Genomic DNA, 17,625 nt, shown 5'->3' on the forward strand with positions numbered 1-17,625 from the left:
CCTGTTTTCCTGTGTGTAGCTGTCACTCAACACTCAGATCACTGTTCCCCTGAGACGTGACCTTGCCCAGGAGACTGCTTTCCATCCCTGTCCCCACTAACCTGGGTCTCCCTCCCTAGACCCCTCTCTGTTTCCTGTGTCTGTGGACACCCCTCTCTGTGGGGATCCTGGAAATTTCCTCTCTTCTAGCATCTCCCAAGGGAAAGACAGGACTTTTCCTGCAGAATCGCCCAGTCAAAGGGCGTAGGTGACCCAGGAAGACCAGAGAGAAGTTGGGCTCAGCCAACACACAGCCCAGCCGACCCATAAGGCTGGAAGGTTGCCTTGAAGCAGTCCGTAGGAAGAGGGGCCCACAGTCCTTTCCAGGATACACCGGTCACCTCTGCCCCAACACCAAGACATGAAATTTTTCACACAGCCTCTCTTGGGCCTCTGTCTTGGGTCAGGAACTTCACTGGTGGCATTAGTGATAAAGGGTTTATCTTCACCCCCAGTCATCACACAGCTGGTCCCTTCCAACGCTCAGAGACATCCATGTCACCTTCCTGCTAGGAAATCCCACCTTCCCAGAGCACTGAGGGCACAGGGCAGACTGGGAGCTCAGCTGGGTCTCTGTGTCACAGGGACACATAGGCAGGATGGAGACTCCCACTTTGATGCTGACAGACTCACATCCAGGAGTCAGCAGATGTCAGCCCTTGGATGAGTCATTTTTCTCTGAGTGCATGTCGACCTTATCAGCCTTGTCGCTCAAGGTGTTGGCTGAGGAGAAACATAAAGGGAGAAAAGTTGAGAAAGATGCGGGACAGCACAGAGAGTGGAAGGGACTGAGCAGTGCCGTGGACACAGGCCCACCACCCACAGCCCGTGGGATTCTGGGAAGTGCTCCTGCTGAGAGACAACTCAGCTCAGAAGGAGGAAGGACAGCAGAGGCCAGGTGCCTTGTGGGAGCTGAAGGCCTTCTCCTCAGAGGAAGGACAGTACAGTGAGAATACCTATGGAGGTGTCCTCTGAGCATCTTGACAAGGGCTGTAACCCCTGGAGGAGGCTCCTGCTCACAGGTTAGTGTTTCAAAGATCTGACTGTGCGTGGGAAGGGGAACTCAGAGGCCAGAGGTGTCCTGAAGAGCTGAAGATGTCTAGAGGAGACTTCGTTTCTGTTTGTAGTCACTGTGCAGAAGGTACAGTGAGGCACGGAGGTCAGCACAGGAAGCTCTGAGCAGACAGGAGCTGATGAGGGGAGAATGGAGCCCCAGCTGCCCCTATTCAAAATCAGTCACACGGCTGCCATTGGAAGCCGATGTTCCCACCCATGACAGGGCGACTCTCCAGATAGAAATCAAACCTGGGAGGGCCAGAGAGGCACCTCAGTGTGTGGAGACATGACAGTGAGTTCATTCCTCAGGTCGCAGGGCAGATGGAGATACGGACTCCTGCAGGGTCCTCTGTGCTCTCCACACAGGCGCGTGCCACTCCCCTGCAGTGTGCACACTGAGGCAGGTGCCTTCCCAAACTCATGCATCCAATACAGAAATAAATCACACTTGAATGTAATGATTGCCATTTGCTACAAACCTGAGAACTATGTAGATAAATTCGTGGAGATAGCCTTTTCCCTCCCTCCCCCCGTGCCTCCCTTCCTCCCTGCCTCCCTCCCTCCCTTCCTTTCTTTCTGTTTCCTCTGTTTTCCCCAACCCCTGTCCATTTTCACCTCCATTTTCTGAGATCTTTTCAGGAACTGAACCTTCCAAAAAGATAATTCCAATTGTTGTCCTCACAAACACCTTTTCTAGTGAACCGGAAGTCAGAGTACCCAGAGGGGAAACTTACTGGTTTAATGGAACTGTAGATAGAACAGAAAACATTTCAGAAAGTGAGGACTGTGTGGAGGATGAGGAGGAGGAGGAGGATGAGGAGGAGGAGGAGGAGGAGGAGGAGGAGGAGGAGGAAGAGAAGGTCAGAGAGCCCCTTCTCCTCACACCAGACACTCTTTATATGAAGGGTGATATGGGGACACCTGAGTCGAGGATTCCACAGCGAGGAAATGACACACTCTGAGGTTCTGAGGGCATGGAGGTCACGTTGCTCCCCTCCACTGAGGGTGCACCCCTACCCACAGGCATGAGCTGAGGCATGCTCAAACCTGCTCAGGATTTGTGGCTTCTGTCTCTTCCCTTCTAGCCTCCCTCTTAACCTGCTGCCTCCTGCCCACCATTGCACAAGTCACCGTGGAATATTCACCATCCCACGTGGTTGAAGGAGAAAATGTTGTTCTACGTGTTGACAGTCTGCCAGAGAATCTTCGAACCATTGTCTGGTTCAAAGAGGAGACAGACTCGAGGCACGCAATAATACTGTATTCGCTGGCCTATGACCTACTTGTGACAGGGCATGTGCACAGTGGTAGAGAGAGATTGTCCAGAAATGGGTCCCTGTGGATCGAAAATGTCACCCAGAAGGACACAGGATTCTACATTCTTCAAACCAGAAGGGAACATGGAGAAATTGTATCAAATGTACCCGTGTATATTCAAGTGCACTGTAAGTAATTGTTTGTGAACTCTGGGTTCTGGGTGGGGTCCTTCCACTAGGCATGCAGAAGTGTCAGGCCTGGCCTGTGTCTCCTTCCTCCTGCATTGTGTCTCCACGTTGGGACTTGAGCATTTAGTGAAGGACACACATGGTGGAGAATAATGTCAATTGTGCAGAATCCTTCAATTGACTTCACCTTGGAGAGACCTGCCAAGGACAGGCCAGCCAAGGACATCAGCCTCTGTCTAGACTCTTGGGGTCCTTTGTAGGAAACTGAGCTTCAGGAAGACCTTGAGGGGAGTGAGAAGGGCCTGTGGTAGCCATGGGCGTCTTACAGAATTGTGTCTCCACACCTGTATTCCAGACTCAACTCCTGGTGGCCCTGAGGAGTTTTTTGCTAGGGTTGGATCTTGACTTTCTGTCTGCAGAGAAGAGTGCTTGTGAGTCCTCAATGTCTTCCTCCCTGTGGAACAGACAGAGCACTGCCATGAGAACCATGATTAGGCTGCGTCTCCTGGCTCTCCCTAGTGACCCAGAGTGACAGCACACCAGGGCAGACTCCCAAGACATTAACCCAGGGTCCTGATGGGCTTCTGAGAGTTCCAGGAAGGCCAGGGTCCCATCAGGGAGGGACAGAGGACACAGTCTTCCTGACAGGTTCTTGCCTTTTGGAACAAGTATGTTTTTCCCCAGGCCAATGAGGACAGGCTCTGCTGCTGTGGACAGTTCCCCAGACATGAGCTGCAGTTCCCACAGTGAAGAGCAGAGATAGCCTGGGACAGTCAAGGAACACTAACAAACCTATATTCCTGAATCAGGATGTCACTTGACCCTGACATTTATCTCTTCTCTGTAGACCTGGAGCTCACTGGCGCAGTCTCCTCAGACCTCTTAACTGCTTCCTGTATCTGCTACCCTGCTAGGGGTTCTTGTTCGCATTCCAGACATGTATTTTCTCTGGGAATGAAAGGGTGTCCTATGGGAATCAGCTAGACAGAGGTTGAGGGCATCTTAGAAAGGCCAGGGAGCACATGGGCAGACCCACCACCAGTTCAGCAGGCAGAGAAAGTGTGAGCACCATCTTGAAACCCTCCAAGGGATGATGGAGCCCAGAGCAGTCCTTCCAGGACGCAGGTCAACTTCTCCCACACTCAGGATGTGAGCTCCTGTCAGGTCTGCTCCTGGGCCTTTCTTCTCCCTCAGAACCATGACTGGTGACTGCAGTGAGATGGTGTCTGTCCCCTTCCCCACTCATCATGCACCTGGTCCCTTTGGATCCCTCACAGACAGCTGTCACCTTCTTCCTGAGAGCAAATTCCATCTTTCAAGAGAACTGAGGACACAGGGCAGACTTGGTGCCCAGCTGGGATTCTGTGTCACACAGGGAGTGCAGAGGCTCCCTCTTTGGTGCTGACTGACCCAGGATGAGAACACAAGAGAGAGCCACCCTTGGGTGAGCCTCCATTGTCTGGGGGACCAGATGGGATACAGGCAGAGGACACACCAGGCTGCAGAGTCCAGGGAGGCCCCCTCTGTACTCTCTGCAAAGGCTGTAGCACCTGGCAGGCCCTCCTGACCATGGGTGAGGAGACCACACTCTACAGAGTGTGAGAGGAGAGTTATTTTCAGTTATTCTCTGGAGTCTCCTCAGGAGCTCAATGTCCTGAGAGAGTCTCAGGGCTTGTAGGAGAGAAGACCCAGTGTGACAGAGGCTCAGCAGAAGCAGGAGGCTCTTGGTGAAGAAGTAGGGGAAGGAGGAGACTGTTCTCACACACAGTGAATCAGCATGCGCACATTGGTCTGAAGTCTGATGATCTCAGCTGTGAAATCCCAAACAAGAACCCAAGCTGGTGTTGATCTGTGACATGGCCCAGTGGGTCTGGGTGTTTGCTTCATGTCTGATGACCTGAGAACCAGTGAATGGAAGATGTCCCCTGACGTCCACCTAGAGATGGTATCCTGTACACACACACACACACACACACACACACACACACACACACAGACACAGACACAGAGATACACAGACATTCACACACACACACAGACAGACACAGACACACACACACACACTCACACATACACACACACTCATACACACACTCACACACACATGCATCCAGTGTAAAAAATAAACAAAGTTAATGGAAGAATTGTACACTGTATCCTCATACTTATAAATTTGTTAAACCCATGAGCATGCATGTGTGGGACCTTGAAAGGAATGGTTCTGAGACATTATTCATTCATTCATTCATTCATTCATTCATTCAATCATTCATTAGTTCCCCACAGATATCTGATGTGCTTTCAGGCAGCCTCTCTTTAAAAAATATAAGACCACAACCAATTCTCACAATTCTCTTGCCCTTGTGTACTGGAAGAGAGATCAATGACAAAATCTAGAAGATAATCAGGTGTTGGGGGCAGTCATTAAAGAAACAGAAACACACCAAAAGCTTCAGAGAGTGAAGACTGGTCTGTTGGGAAGAGGTCGGAAGGCAGCTCTCCAACGCACATTACACTGAGTGTGAGCAGGGGTCTAAGGTCAGTGAGGCAGGGCCATGTTCACACCCAAGGAGAGCACCATAGAGCGGAAATGACAAGTGACGACACGGAGCACAAGGAGGTAATGTGCTGACCTCCACCACGTAGGTCAGGGAGGCCCTCACCCCCACACCTCAGCTGAGCAATGCACACAGGCACTCAGGACACAGGGCGCCATCTTAGCTAAACACAGAAGTCCTAGTATTGATGACTCTCTGTTACCTTCTAGCCTCTCGCTACATCTGCGGCCGTCCATCTCCACCTGTACAGCCCACTGTTGAGTCAGTGCCGCCCAGCGTTGCTGAGGGGGGAAGCATTCTTCTCCTTGTTCACAATCTTCCAGAGCATCTTCAGTCCTTCTTCTGGTACAAAGGGCTGATTGTATTCAACAAGGTTGAGATTGCCCGCTACAGAACAGCCAAGAATTCAAGTGAGCTGGGCCCTGCCCACAGTGGTCGAGAAACGGTGTTCAGCAATGGCTCCCTGTTGCTGCAGAATGTCACCTGGAAAGACACGGGATTCTACACCCTACGAACTCTGAATATGCATAAGAAAATGGAATTAGCACACTTTTACCTCCAGGTGGACAGTAAGTGATTCTCTGTGATCATTCAGTGCTGGGTGGGGCTTTGGCACCCAGGCTGCCCATCCTGTCACGTGACTACCTCCTTTCCATACTTTATCCCCATGACAGGGTTTATCCATTGTGTGCAGGACACACATGTAGGAGGGAAATACCCACGGGTCAGACTCTGTCTTCTGACTCACCCTCGTATCTAGGAGGACCTAAGATGGCCCACTGCTCTGTCGGTTGAGGTTCTTGCGATGCACGTGAGGAACCCGTGGCCTCCTCACAGAGTGGTGAGCATGAGGAAGCTCTGGCTCCAGTTGTCTGACCCAGGTTGGACTAACAATGTCCTGGGTACCATGTTCCAGGAGTTCTCCTGGTCTGAGCAGACAGTGAACAATGGTCTTTGGCTGTCTACATCAATACAGTGGATTTCTTATCATTAAACAGGGGAGTTTTCATAAAAAACGAAAAGAAAAGTAAAAAACAACAGAAAAAAAACCAAAGCAACCCAGGATTGTCATAGACAAAATGGAGAGAGCTGGTTCCTGCCTGTGTCCTCACAGTCTGCTCATCCTGCTCTTATAGCACATGTGACCAGGGTAGAAAGGCTCACAGTGTACTGGCCCCTCACACATCAGTCACCAGTTGAAAGATGTACTATACATGTGCCCACCGACTCTGGCTTGTGTTATGTTGACATAAAGCCTGCCAGCATAATTCCTGGGGCTGCTAAGAAGACCAGCCTGCTCCAAGCCCTCACCTAGCCCTAGCCCTGGCGGTTACAGGCAGAGTGGTAAGAACATGGAGAACGTGAGATCAGAGGTTGACTGCAGGTACAAAGGAAAATTCAGAAAGTGACTGTTCAGGGTGTGTAGAGACCAAGGTCATGGGGAGTTGTCCTCTCAAAGTGCAGTGTGCACAAGTGTGTGCTGTGTCTGAGGGAGCACAGTGAGGGGGCGGCTGTGGAGACACCAAGGAGAGGGCAACATGCAGAGGAAGTGACTCCAGGGCACTGAGGGAACAGAGGCCATTTCACTGACTTCCTCAGGTGGGAGAGACACACACACCTGCATGTCTAGGCAGGGTGAAGAATCCATGTTGTGAGGACTCAGGCCACCACTTTTATACCCAGCACAATGATCCCGTGTGATGGCTTTTCTCCTTTCCCTTCCAGCCTCCCTTTCCTTGTGCTGTGACCCTCTCACCTCTGCCCAACTCACGATCGAGCCAGTGCCAGTACATGCTGCTGAAGGGGGCAGTGTTCTTCTCCAGGTCCGTAATCTGCCAGAAGAGCTGCAAACCTTTTCCTGGTACAAAGGAGTGTATAGCACTGAGGCCTTTAAAATTACAGAATACAGCGTAGCGACGAAGTCCATCTCTAGCGGCCGTGCACACAGCAGAAGAGAGAAAGGGTACACCAATGGATCCCTGCTGCTCCAGAATGTCACCGAGAAGGACTCGGGCTTGTACACACTCGTAACGACAGACAGCAATTTCAAAATTGAAACAGCACACGTACAAGTCAACGTGCACAGTAAGTGACTCTCAATGGCTTCCAGCTGCTGGGTGTGGCTTTGCCTACTTCTGGAGTGGACTGTGAGGAGTGGGCTGTGCTGCTCTCTCCCCCACCACACTGTGTCCTCACTTTGGCATTTGGCAGTTACTGCAGGGCACACCCGGTGTGGACCACCAGCATTAGATCAGAGCTCTTCCCCTTTCGTTTCCTGCAGAGGTAGACTCAGCCTAAGACCGTCAGACTAGGCCCTGACCCTTGGGGTCTCACCGTGCCCACAGCCCTGATAGAGACTCCATGGGGTCTGATAAGTCCTAGCTGAGGAAGTCACAGAGTCCCCACACACAGCACCAGGAAGGCCTGGCCGCAAATCTCTGTGATGGTTACATCCATGGAGAGCCTGGAAAATGTTTTCGTCATTGCTTGGCTTTGGATTTCTGTAAGCGCTGACGTGGTACACGGCTGTCCTGGCATGTGTCACCATCCATGCATTGCCGTGAGAGCCACTGTTGTGATAGTTACCCTGGACATCTTCCACAGAGACCCCGCCAGGAATGCATAGCTAAACAGGACGATCTGTTCCCCAGGCCATTCACTAGCTGCTTGGATGGCCTTATGCTACCCTCACAGGAAGGTCAGGGTCTCCAAGGTGATGGACAAAGGATACTGGTCCTTTTGGCAAATGTTTGTCCTCTGGTGTCCAGCTCTTGGAATTCTCTCTCACAGGCAAAAAAAAAAAAAAAAAAAAATCTCAGAGTTGCTAAACTGGGCAGCTCCCCGACATGAGAAGCAATTCACTAGATGTCAAAGTAACTCAGCCTAAGACTTCAGAATCTATGCAATCTCGTGAGGGTCTTGCCTTCCTCAGAATGCAGAAAACTTAGAAAAGCAATTCTAGGCACCTCTCACTTAGGGTGTATTCTGGCTCCATCCCTGACCCTGCAGACCTGGACTTCTCTTGGGCAGTCTCTCAGACTACTTAGCACATTACTCTGTCAGAGGATCCTGTGTTACTAGGTTCCAGGCTCTCCCTAGCATATCCCATGGGGGAATCACCTAGACAGAGGACCGCTGCCTCCCAGGAAGGTCATGGCAGACCCTAGGTGAGGTTCAGCCAGCACATGATGCTGTGAGTCCCTCGGAAACTCTGCCTAGGTTTATGGGGCCACTGTCCTCTCTCTAGGGTCCAGGTGAACTCCTGATTCTCAACCACATTTAACTCCCCACACAACCGCTCCTGGGTCTCATGGCAACACACCCTGACTGGTGACTCCAGTGAGCATGGGTCTGTCCCCTTCCTAGTCATCTGTCAGCAGGTCCCTTCCCAGTCCTCACAAGCATCTCTGTCTTGTTCGTGTAGAGTTGATCCCACCTTAGTATTGAGGACAGGGGCAGCTTAGGATCCTGTGTCATAAAGGACACACTGGGAGAACACAGCAAGGGCAGCCCTGTGGTGAGCTGTGCTGCCTCAGGGTAGAGATGATTATCAGCCTTGTGCTTGGTTCCATCCCCCACAGCAGTCAGCATCACCCTGGGAAGGGCTCCTGCCTGGGCAGAGGCTGAGCTCAGAGGGGGAAGGCTCCAGAGCTTGGGGGCGGAGCTGGAGCAAATGCAGTTCTGCACAGAGGGAGGGCAGAGCAGGCAGGCGGCCAAGGAGGTCCACTGTGTACTTCTCCACAAAGCATGCAGCCCTGGTCATGTCTCCTGCTCACTGGGAAGGAGGACAGGGCCTGACTGTGTGGGAGCAGGGGAGCTACCAAGGAAGGAGAGGAAAGTCTCCCTCAAGTTGACATCTGACCTCCATCTAGGGGCCGTGGCCTGTCATTAAGCATACACACAGGATGGTGTACACCTGCACCTCACACACACCCACACCCATACCCCTCCACACACCTTCATATGGAGTTGGAGCTCGCAGTTTAACCAGTGGCAGTAGCTCCAGGTATCAGAATGTCATTAACAGTAGGACATCCAAGAACTTTTCACATCTGCCTATCTACCCACAGGCATACGAGCCTGTGTAGGCACTGGATTTTCTTAAAATATCAAGTCAGACGTTTTTACTAACAAGGGCCTAGCTGTAATGGGCTGAAAGACAGACCAGGACGGCCATGTCAAGGTGAGGTAAGGTGCTGACTGGACCAGAATGGAGGCTGGGGAGTGAAAACCTGGGGTCTGTAGAGGAAGAAGTGAGAGGAATTTTGCCTGCACCCCTCATCTTCTGAGAGTGAGCAGGCGTGTGCGGACGGTGAGCGTGGAGACTCCTGAGGACAGAGTTCCCCACAGCAGAAGCCACACACAGTCGGAATCATGGGTGTCCTTCGCTCAGTCCCCCTGACCTGTGCAGACTCCCACCCACCTCCGCAGAGTGAAGGATCTATGCTTCTCTGCTCCCAGGGCCCCATCTTTTCACCAAAGAGCAAGGTGTCAATATGGAGGGTGTGAGCTTTCCTTTCTTCCTTCCCTTTCCGTCTGTGTCATCCTCCTGCCGTGGTCCAGCTTCCTGCTGCATCAGCAGGAGGAGAATCAGGAAGCCAAGGATGCAGACTCAACTCTACTTGTCCCCAGAGAGCTTCTCCTCAGGACTGGCTTTGGACTTCCTGTCAGAGCTGACAGGGAACAAGGCTTGGCTGGGTGTCCAAGTCCCATTGGCTGTAGGACAGCTCTGCACTGCCATGACAGCTGCAGTCATATAGGTCATCTGTGCTCCTCATACTCCTGCGTCTCAATGGACAGGTGCCAGGACAGATCCCAACTGTTCCCATGGACTTAGGAGACATAGGGAAAGAGAACGTCCCCAAGGAAAGGGCAGAGGTAACAGTTGTCCGGGCACCTCCTTGTCCTCAGGAGTCCAGGCTAGGGTCATGGAGCAGATGCTGCTGCCGTGAGCAGCTTCCCCATCCCCAGGTCAGAATATAGCTCATCCCTAATCTTAACTCATAGGCTCTGCTGTGACCATGCACAGTGGTTGAATCAGTGTCACACAACCCATGGGTCGCAGATGCAAACACAACACATGACTGTGGTCGCAGCTCCAAGTTCTCCTCCCTGGAAGCTTTATGAAGTGTGAGCTATAGTGGGGCTGGGTGAGCTGTCTGGAGGATGACGGTCCCTCCTCTGTTCCCCTCCTCTGTTTCTTTGCAGAGCTTGCCACACAGCCTTTCATGAGAGCCACGGCCAGCAGCGTCAGAGTGCAGAGCTCAGTGGTCTTCACTTGCTTCTCAGACATCACTGGGGTCTCCATCCGTTGGCTCTTCAATAATCACAGTCTGCAGCTCACAGAGAGGATGACCCTGTCCCCGTCAAAGTGCCAACTCAGGATTCATGCTGTCAGGGAGGAGGATGCTGGAGCGTATCAATGTGAGGCCTTCAACCCAGTCAGCTCGAAGCCCAGTCTCCCTGTCAGCCTGGTGGTGACGAAGGAGTGACCCCTCCTCTCATGGTTCATCTGCCTGGGGACCTTTATGTATTGAGATGTCCACACTTACTGACCCTTGCCTGTTACAGATTTCCATTCGTTCTCATCGCCACTGGACATTTCTTCCATGCCTCCTAGACTGACTGGTTTTGTGTGTCAACTTGACACAGAGTGTAGTTATCACGGAGAAAGGAGCTTCAGTTGGGGGAATGCCTGCATGAGACCCTGCTGTGGGGCATTTTCTCAATCAGTGATAAAGTGGGGAGGGCCCATGGTTGGTGGTGCCATCCCTGGGCTGTTCGTCCTGGGTTCTATAAGAGAGCAGGCTGAGAAAGCCAGGGAAGTGAGCCAGTAAGAAACATCCCTCCATGGCCTCTGTATCAGCTCCTGCTTCCTGACCTGCTTGAGTTGCAGTCTTGACTTCCTTTGGTGATGAACAGCTGTATGGAGTTGTAAGGTAAATAAACCCTTCCCTCCTCAACTTGCTTCTTGATCATGATGTTTATATAGGAATAGAGACCCTGAGTAAGACAGCTCCCCACACCTGATCCTGAACCCCTCCGTTCTCTTCCACATCCCCTCTCCTACCCTGTTGCCTCCCTCATGTGCCTTCTACAACTATTTTCCCCCCTTCTATGTGAGACTCAAGCATCCTCATTTGGGCCTTCCAACGTTTTGTGCTTCATCGAGTCTGTTGAGTGTAGTGTGTATGTCTTTTATTTTATGTCTAATATCCATTTATGAGTGAGTACATACCATGCATACCATTTTTGGACTGAGTTACATCACTCAGCATGATGTTCTCAAGTACCATCCATTTGCCTTAGAATTAATGATGTCTTTGTTTTTAGTAGTTGTCTAGCATTCCACGGTGTGTACCGCACCACATTGTCTGTATCCATTCTTCTAAGCTGAGGGTACCCTCCCCACACTTCTCAGCTCACTCTTCATGCACAGTGCAGCCCAAGGAGAAAGGGTTCCCTTGTCCTTAATGGACAGAGTTTCATGCCTTTTCAGAAACAAAGGGGGAACTGAGGCTGACAGGTGTCTTAGTTAGGGTTTTAGTGCGATGAACAGACACCATTCAGTTGTGACTGGTTTACAGGTCAGAGATTCAGTCTGGTATTCTCAAGGCGGGAGAATGGTAGAGCCTGGGCAGGCATGGTGTTAGAGACCTGAGAGTTCTCCATCTTCATCTGAGGGCTGTTTGCAGATCCCTCCCTTCCAGGCAGCTAGGGCTATGGTATTAAAGTCCAAACCCATGGTGAAACATCTACGCCAACAAGACCACACCTCCAGTAGTGCCACTCCCTGTCCCAAGCATATACAAACCATCACATTCCACACCTTGGCCCCCATAGGCTTGTCCAAACATATGTGTCTATAGGGGTGATACCTAAACAGCATAATAAAAGCATATTTAGTCCAACTTCCAAAGTCCTTATGGTCTATAGCAGCCTCATAAACTTAACTTCTGCTCCCCTCTGTATTGGTGGTTGTTAGACAATGGGTGGGCTTGTAACCTGGGGTGCATATTTGTTGGCGTTGAGACTGGGGCTGGCTCAGGTTTTGTTGGGGGCAACTTGGAACCTAATACTTGGCTTGTTAGTTTACCTGAGTTCAAAATTAAGTTAGGTTCTCTAAAATGGAGTCTGAATGTAAAAGCTTTGGCATCTCATGCCCCCCTTCCCCTTGTGACTAGAAGGCCCAATTTTTCGACTTACTGAAGCTTCATGAATACAGTAACAGGCCTATGGTGTCCCTGGGGCACGGGCAGGGGCCCATCAGTGGAAGACAGGAAGGAGTCTTGAGTCTAAATTATTTTCCTGCCAGCCAGGGTCTCCTTCAACTGCAAACAGATGTGTGGTGGATCTCTGTAGCACAGGGACCCTTTCAGCGAGGCTCTGGTGACCCCTGGCAGTATCTCTTGACTAGGACCCAATCTTCGGACTAATGTTGGTGGAGCTGCAGAGGTGGACCTGTTTTATGGAAAGCACAAAATTTAAGCCAAACACATTTATGTATCCATTGGACACCCTTGAAATTGTGTAACAATTGGCAGTCATCTGTTTTTATAATAACTTCTGCCCATAGGAAAACCAAATAAAACTTAACAGGTGTGAGTCCCATCTAGTAGGGGAGTTCTTTACTGTATAACACATGAATAGGAGAAGTGTCACTCGGTCACCGTCAGTCTCTAAGTTCTCTTTTAGGATTCTGTTTGTTCTTCTCTACCTGTCCTTAACTCTGGGGTCTGTAAGCACAATGAAGTTTCCAATCAATCCCCAGAATATTAGCTAATCTCTAATTTACTCGGGGCACAAATGTTGGTCCATTGTCTGACCCTATAAACTTAGAAAAACCATATCTTGTAAGAATTTCTTTCAGTAGTTTCGTTGTTACCTTCTGTAGGTCTCCTATTAATTTGAGAAAGTCTCAGTCCATCCTGAACAGGTATCTTTAGGGCCCCCTTATCTCCTTCCTTCGAGGCTGCTTTAGGCCTTTATTCAATGTGCATCCACATTTCAACCTTTAGTGAACAGAGTGGCAAATGAGCCAGGAGGCCAGGCCCAGTGACCTGCAAATGATCTGCAAATGTGGTGACACAGAGCTCCTCAGGGTCCCCACAGAGGGTCTGAGGAGCCACACTGAAACCTGAGTCTGCAGGGTCAGGCTCCACATCAGGGTGGCCAGGGTGATGTGAGAGTCCTGTTCAAACCCCTTGAATGTGTAAAAGCAAGGCTATCATGGGAAAAGGAACCAACTCAGAACCGTGTGCACTGAGGACTCTCTGCATGGCCTTTCTCCAGGCGTATATCCACCAAGGACCCTGAGCACTGGCTGGTCTGCGTCGCCCGGTGGCAGCAGGGCTGAGGACCCGGTGCTCCCTTCCCAGCCTGGTGGCTAGTGAGTGTGTGCCGGAGCTAAGGGAGGGAAGCCAGGCTCTTCAACCTCATCTGATGGCCTCTGCCCACAGCAAGCATTGGGTGGTGATGGGCAACAGAGGAGTTGAGGAGGGGAAGGCAGCACTCTTGGATAAATGTGGGGAGATAGACAGGAAGCCATGAATTCCTTACCCAAGGCCAATTTCAGAGGGAGGGGAGGGTTACAATCTAAGCTTTGAACAAGGGCGGGAGTGGAGGAGTAGGGACCATGGCTGGATGGGGCATCACTTAAGACTTAAGAAAGCATCGGTACAGCCAAAGCACCCCAAGCCAAGCAGTAGTCAGTCCCACAGCTGCAACCTGAAGCCTTCCTATCTATTCTAAGGGCCACCACACAGCTGTGGTGGAAGGCAGGGCAGACCCAGGCCAAGTGTCAGCAGCAGGTGACTGTGTGGCTGTGTCTGTTCACAGTTACCTTAGCTGTGCCCACCGCTCCCAAAGGAATCCGATTTCAACACCTTCTTGATCCCAGACATTCATCCAAGCAGACAGCAGTACTTCTGGGAACATAGGCCCACATTTAAGGCTGTGTATTCAGTTTTCATATATTGTTCATGGAGGCCCAATTGTCATGCCTGTCCATCTTGTAAGTGTCATGTCCTTGTCCTTCTCCAGGCTCCAGATAACTGTGCTGCCATGTACTCCTTTTTGGACTTCTTCCACCTCTTCCAACAATTAGAAATTTTGTGGGATTTTTACTCCCGAGCCTGTGGTGGCTGCCATCTTGCGTCTCTATTGCTTGAAGTGTTTTGGACATCTCTCTCTTTTTTTTTTTATTCGATATAATTTATTTACATTTCAAATGATTTCCCCTTTTCTAGCCCCCCCACTCCCCGAAAGTCCCGCAAACCCCCTTCTCTTCCCCTGTCCTCCCACCCACCCCTTCCCACTTCCCCGTTCTGGTTTTGCTGAATACTGTTTCACTGAGTCTTTCCAGAACCAGGGGCCACTCCTCCTTTCTTCTTGTACCTCATTTGATGTGTGGATTATGTTTTGGGTATTCCAGTTTTCTAGGTTAATATCCACTTATTAGTGAGTGCATACCATGATTCACCTTTTGAGTCTGAGTTACCTCACTTAGTATGATATTCTCTAGCTCCATCCATTTGCCTAAGAATTTCATGAATTCATTGTTTCTAATGGCTGAATAGTACTCCATTGTGTAGATATACCACATTTTTTGCATCCACTCTTCTGTTGAGGGATACCTGGGTTCTTTCCAGCATCTGGCAATTACAAATAGGGCTGCTATGAACATAGTAGAACATGTATCCTTATTACATGGTGGGGAGTCTTCTGGGTATATGCTCAGGAGTGGTATAGCAGGATCTTCTGGAAGTAAGGTGCCCAGTTTTCGGAGGAACCGCCAGACTGATTTCCAGAGTGGTTGTACCAATTTGCAACCCCACCAGCAGTGGAGGAGTGTTCCTCTTTCTCCACACCCTCTCCAACACCTGCTGTCTCCTGAATTTTTAATCTTAGCCATTCTGACTGGTGTAAGATGAAATCTTAGGGTTGTTTTGATTTGCATTTCCCTAATGACTAATGAAGTTGAGCATTTTTTAAGATGCTTCTCCGCCATCCGAAGTTCTTCAGGCGAGAATTCTTTGTTTAACTCTGTACCCCATTTTTTAATAGGGTTGTTTGGTTTTCTGGAGTCTAACTTCTTGAGTTCTTTATATATATTGGATATTAGCCCTCTATCTGATGTAGGATTGGTGAAGATCTTTTCCCAATTTGTTGGTTGCCGATTTGTCCTCTTGATGGTGTCCTTTGCCTTACAGAAACTTTGTAATTTTATGAGGTCCCATTTGTCAATTCTTGCTCTTAGAGCATACGCTATTGGTGTTCTGTTCAGAAACTTTCTCCCTGTGCCGATGTCCTCAAGGGTCTTCCCCAGTTTCTTTTCTATTAGCTTCAGAGTGTCTGGCTTTATGTGGAGGTCCTTGATCCATTTGGATTTGAGCTTAGTACAAGGAGACAAGGATGGATCAATTCGCATTCTTCTGCATGCTGACCTCCAGTTGAACCAGCACCATTTGTTGAAAAGGCTATCTTTTTTCCATTGGATGTTTTCAGCCTCTTTGTCGAGGATCAAGTGGCCATAGGTGTGTGGGTTCATTTCTGGATCTTCAGTCCTGTTCCATTGATCCTCCTGCCTGTCACTGTACCAATACCATGCAGTTTTTAACACTATTGCTCTGTAGTATTGCTTGAGGTCAGGGATACTGATTCCCCCAGATTTCCTTTTGTTGCTGAGAATAGTTTTAGCTATCCTGGGTTTTTTGTTGTTCCAGATGAATTTGATAATTGCTCTTTCTAACTCTGTGAAGAATTGAGTTGGGATTTTGATGGGTATTGCATTGAATCTGTATAGTGCTTTAGGCAAAATGGCCATTTTAACTATATTGATTCTACCGATCCATGAGCATGGGAGGTTTTCCCATTTTTTGAGGTCTTCTTCCATTTCCTTCTTCAGAGTCTTGAAGTTCTTGTCATACAGATCTTTCACATGTTTGGTAAGAGTCACCCCAAGATACTTTATACTGTTTGTGGCTATTGTGAAGGGGGTCATTTCCCTAATTTCTTTCTCAGCCTGCTTATCCTTTGAGTATAGGAAGGCCACTGACTTGCTTGAGTTGATTTTATAACCTGCCACTTTGCTGAAGTTGTTTATCAGCTGTAGGAGCTCTCTAGTGGAGTTCTTTGGGTCACTTAGGTAGACGATCATATCGTCTGCAAATAATGATAGTTTGACTTCTTCCTTTCCAATTTGTATCCCTTTGACCTCCTTATGTTGTCGAATTGGTTTTGGGCATCTCTTATAGTCTTCCGGTTTGGCTTTGGCTGCCAACAGGATCTTTACCAGGTCTTGAGTCTGTACCCCTAATCTGTTTCACCTCTGTAGTCTCTCTTTTATTAAATACTCTCTCTGTCACTATCACTAAGTCCATCTGAGTTGAGCTTTCTCTAAATATCTGATGCTGCCTGATTAATAAAGTTAGTGTCTCTGCCTAAAATAATATACTCTGTCCTAATTTGTGGGCCGTCTTGTGGCCACCTTGAAACCTGCCAGCAGAGCCTTGATGGTAGACCAAAAGCCTCCTCTTACCTTCAATGATGTCACCAGTCTGGGCAAGTTAGGGGGAAGGAAGCATACTGGGGTTGGGGGGGGGGAATCCATTGTGTGGCCAGGAACCAGCTTTGTACAGGGGATAAGAATGGATCGATTTGCATTCTTCTGCATGCTAACCAACAGCTGAACCAGCACCATTTGTTGAAAGGCTATCTTTTTTTCCACTGGATGGTTTTAGCTCCTTTGTCAAAGATCAAGTGACCATAGGTGTGAGGGTTCATTTCTGGGTCTTCAATTCTACTTCATTGATCTACCTGCCTGTCACTGTAGCAATACCATGCAGTTTTTTGTTTGTTTGTTTGTTTTTTAAATCAGGATTGCTCTGTAGTATTGCTTGAGGTCAGGGATGGTGATTCTGCCAGAAAATTCTTTTATTGTTAAGAATGCTTTTCACTATCCTGGGTTTTTTGTTATTCCAGATGAATTTGAGAATTGCTCTTTCTAACTATGAAAAATTGAGTTGGAATTTTGATTGGGATTGCATTGAATCTGTAGATTGCTTTTTGGCAAGATGACTAATTAAGTGGGAGATCTTTCCATCTTCTGAGAGCTTCGAATTCTTTCTTCAGAGACTTGAAGTTCTTGTCATACAGATCTCTCACTTATTTAGTTAGAGTCACACAAGGTATATTATATTACTTGTGACTATTGTGTAGAGTTGTTTCTCTAATTTCTTTCTCATCCTGTTGATCCTTTGAGTAGAGGAGGGCCACTGATTTATTTGAGTTAAGTTTATATTCGACCACTTTGCTGAAGTTGTTTATCAGCTGTCGGAGTTCTCTGGTGGAGTTTTTGGGATCACTCAAGTATACTATCATATCATCTGCAAATAGTGATAGTTTGACTTCTTCCTTTCCAACTTGTACAATCCCTTTGACATCCTTTTGTTGTCTAATTGCTCTAGCTAGAACTTTAAGAACTATATTGAACAGGTAAGGAGAGAGTGGACAGCCTTGTCTGGTCC

General features: G+C 49.1%; 1 protein-coding gene across 1 annotated transcript; it reads left to right on the forward strand.

Moving 5' to 3' along the window:
• Window positions 1-989: 989 nt before the first annotated feature.
• On the forward strand, window positions 990-10,590 carry LOC127683887 (pregnancy-specific glycoprotein 22-like). Its single transcript, XM_052181000.1, has 5 exons — window positions 990-1,061; window positions 2,181-2,540; window positions 5,308-5,667; window positions 6,824-7,183; window positions 10,307-10,590. The coding sequence occupies exons 1-5, from the start codon at window positions 998-1,000 to the stop codon at window positions 10,588-10,590; spliced, it is 1,428 nt and encodes a 475-aa protein (XP_052036960.1). The 5' UTR covers window positions 990-997.
• The last annotated feature ends 7,035 nt before the right edge of the window (window positions 10,591-17,625 follow it).

This window comes from Apodemus sylvaticus, chromosome 1, assembly GCF_947179515.1.
Source record: "Apodemus sylvaticus chromosome 1, mApoSyl1.1, whole genome shotgun sequence".
NCBI lineage: Eukaryota > Metazoa > Chordata > Mammalia > Rodentia > Muridae > Apodemus > Apodemus sylvaticus.

Excerpts from the sequence above, each read along its gene's own strand:
- LOC127683887 (XM_052181000.1), top strand. The coding sequence starts at position 998 with ATGGAGGTGTCCTCTGAGCATCTTGACAAGGGCTGTAACCCCTGGAGG. Across the intron at positions 2,541-5,307 it reads CGTGTATATTCAAGTGCACT|CCTCTCGCTACATCTGCGGC; the intron begins GTAAGTAATTGT and ends GTTACCTTCTAG. Across the intron at positions 7,184-10,306 it reads CGTACAAGTCAACGTGCACA|AGCTTGCCACACAGCCTTTC; the intron begins GTAAGTGACTCT and ends GTTTCTTTGCAG.